Below are 1753 nucleotides of genomic sequence, written 5' to 3'. Positions count from 1 at the left end.
GTGTGAAGACGTGGGGAATGTTCTGAGTGGAAAAAAGGTTATAAAAACTCAAGTTGTATTGTCTAAGCTTGTTTCTAAATTACATAGAATAATTTGTTTAAGATTAGTAGTCCCTGGACAGGCAAGCGTGCCATTCAGAATGCCGCCATTTTCTTTGGCGTCACAGGCCCAGGCGCATTCTGTAGCTTCGTGCTCTTAAGGTGGTGTTTCTGAGGAAGTATTTCGTTCCCTTCTCTGTGGCAGCTTTGAGAAAGGGCATGTCCTGGGTTCTAGGGAGATGAAAAGGAATTTGATTACAGTCTGGCTTTTTCTAAATGCCTTTTTAGTAGAGGAATACAGGACCAGGTAAAAGTTTAACATCGTTAAGTTACTGGTCAGACTCGGCTTTTCATGCCAATGCTGTCACCAGTCCGGATTTGATCCCTTCTCTGCTCCAGCGATAAGTAAGTTTAGTTACGGTTACTCTGTTTTCTGTTTGTGTTGCTTGTAAATTCTGAAAGTTCTTTAAGAGGATAAAATTCTCTCTTTGTTTTTGCTATATCAGTTTAATAGAGAGCTGATGGAGAGCCTGGCCAGGGTTTAAACCTGGATGACTGAAAAATAAAAGCCTTTTCCATTCCATTGCTCAGTCAACAAACACTTCTTGACTGCCTACCCACGTGCCTTGCACTGTCTTAGGTACTAGAAAGATTTCAGGGAAGTTCAAGGTGTGATTCCGCCCCAAGACTCCGGCCTTGAGTCAGCAGGGGGACAGTTCGTGATCCAGCCCGGGCCAGGGGAAAGCACGGGAGCCAGAGCCCAGGAGTGGCTCTCCACGGGCGAGACCCCCGGGCAGGCGTTCCTGGCTGGTGCCAGGATAGAAGCGAAGTGACTGTCCTTTGCTCCCGCGTCTAGAGCAGTGGGGACAAGCACACAGGGACCCAGTGGCACTTCGCCGTGCAGTGGAGAGCCAGTGATGCCGGCTGGGTCTTAGAGGGTGGTGGTGAGGGTTGTCAGTCCCCCGCTGAGTGCTGCCCAGTGCTCAGCGGGAGGGGCGGCCCTCAGACACCCTCTCAGGGTTGGGTTTTGGCCCTAAGGCACTGAGGAGACACTCAAGCCTCGGTAGACCTGGGCTTAGAGAGGTGACTTTAACGAAAAGAAAGGCACTTGTCCCAGTTACAAAGTTAACGCTCTTGAAAATGTGGAAAATACAGAAAAGTGTACACAAAGAAAATAGAGATGTCCCCGTAGCCCTGTCACCACCGGGTGACCGGAGTGAGTGTTTTGGTCTGGAAAGAGCATTCGTGATCTACGCCGGTAGCGGTTCATTGCACGAGCTGCTGTGGGTGTCGGCGGTCACGTCACCCACGTGTCCGTCGATGAGTCTGGCTCCACGTTGACACGGCTGGTTCTGGGGACTCCTGTGTCACCCCAGTCTCCCTCCCTGTCTGATGCTGTCTCCACAGCAAGGTGCTGGGCCCTGTTGAGACCACGCCTGCGGCATGGGCCAGATGTGGAGAGAGGGCCAGGATCACGCCGTCGTAGACTAAAAACTGTACTTAGCTGGCATGTGGCCAGATCCTCTGTAAGAAAGGCATGTCTAGATTGTTCTTAAATTCCTTTTAAAATAAAGATTATATAGTGGCTCATTGGAGTAATCTGTGTTATAGGATTAAATCTCACCTCCCTGAGACACTGCAGCATAGAGATGTTTTGTGAAAGCCTGTAATAAAAATAATCTTTTGATTCAGTTTTCTGAAATGTAACATTGACT

At 49.1% G+C, this 1753-nt stretch overlaps 1 protein-coding gene across 1 annotated transcript in view; it reads left to right on the top strand.

The window, feature by feature from the left end:
- Positions 1–1753, top strand: part of PAXIP1 (PAX interacting protein 1) — a gene marked incomplete at its 5' end in the record, with an annotated part of 36613 nt that overhangs the window by 7628 nt on the left and 27232 nt on the right. Inside the window, one exon of the mRNA XM_023536732.1 lies at positions 1301–1348. Coding sequence (XP_023392500.1) covers positions 1301–1348 — 48 coding nt within the window. The remainder of the gene's footprint in view (positions 1–1300; positions 1349–1753) is intronic.

This window comes from Pteropus vampyrus, unplaced genomic scaffold, assembly GCF_000151845.1.
Source record: "Pteropus vampyrus isolate Shadow unplaced genomic scaffold, Pvam_2.0 Scaffold168, whole genome shotgun sequence".
NCBI lineage: Eukaryota > Metazoa > Chordata > Mammalia > Chiroptera > Pteropodidae > Pteropus > Pteropus vampyrus.
This window is presented reverse-complemented; position numbering and strand designations above follow the sequence as displayed.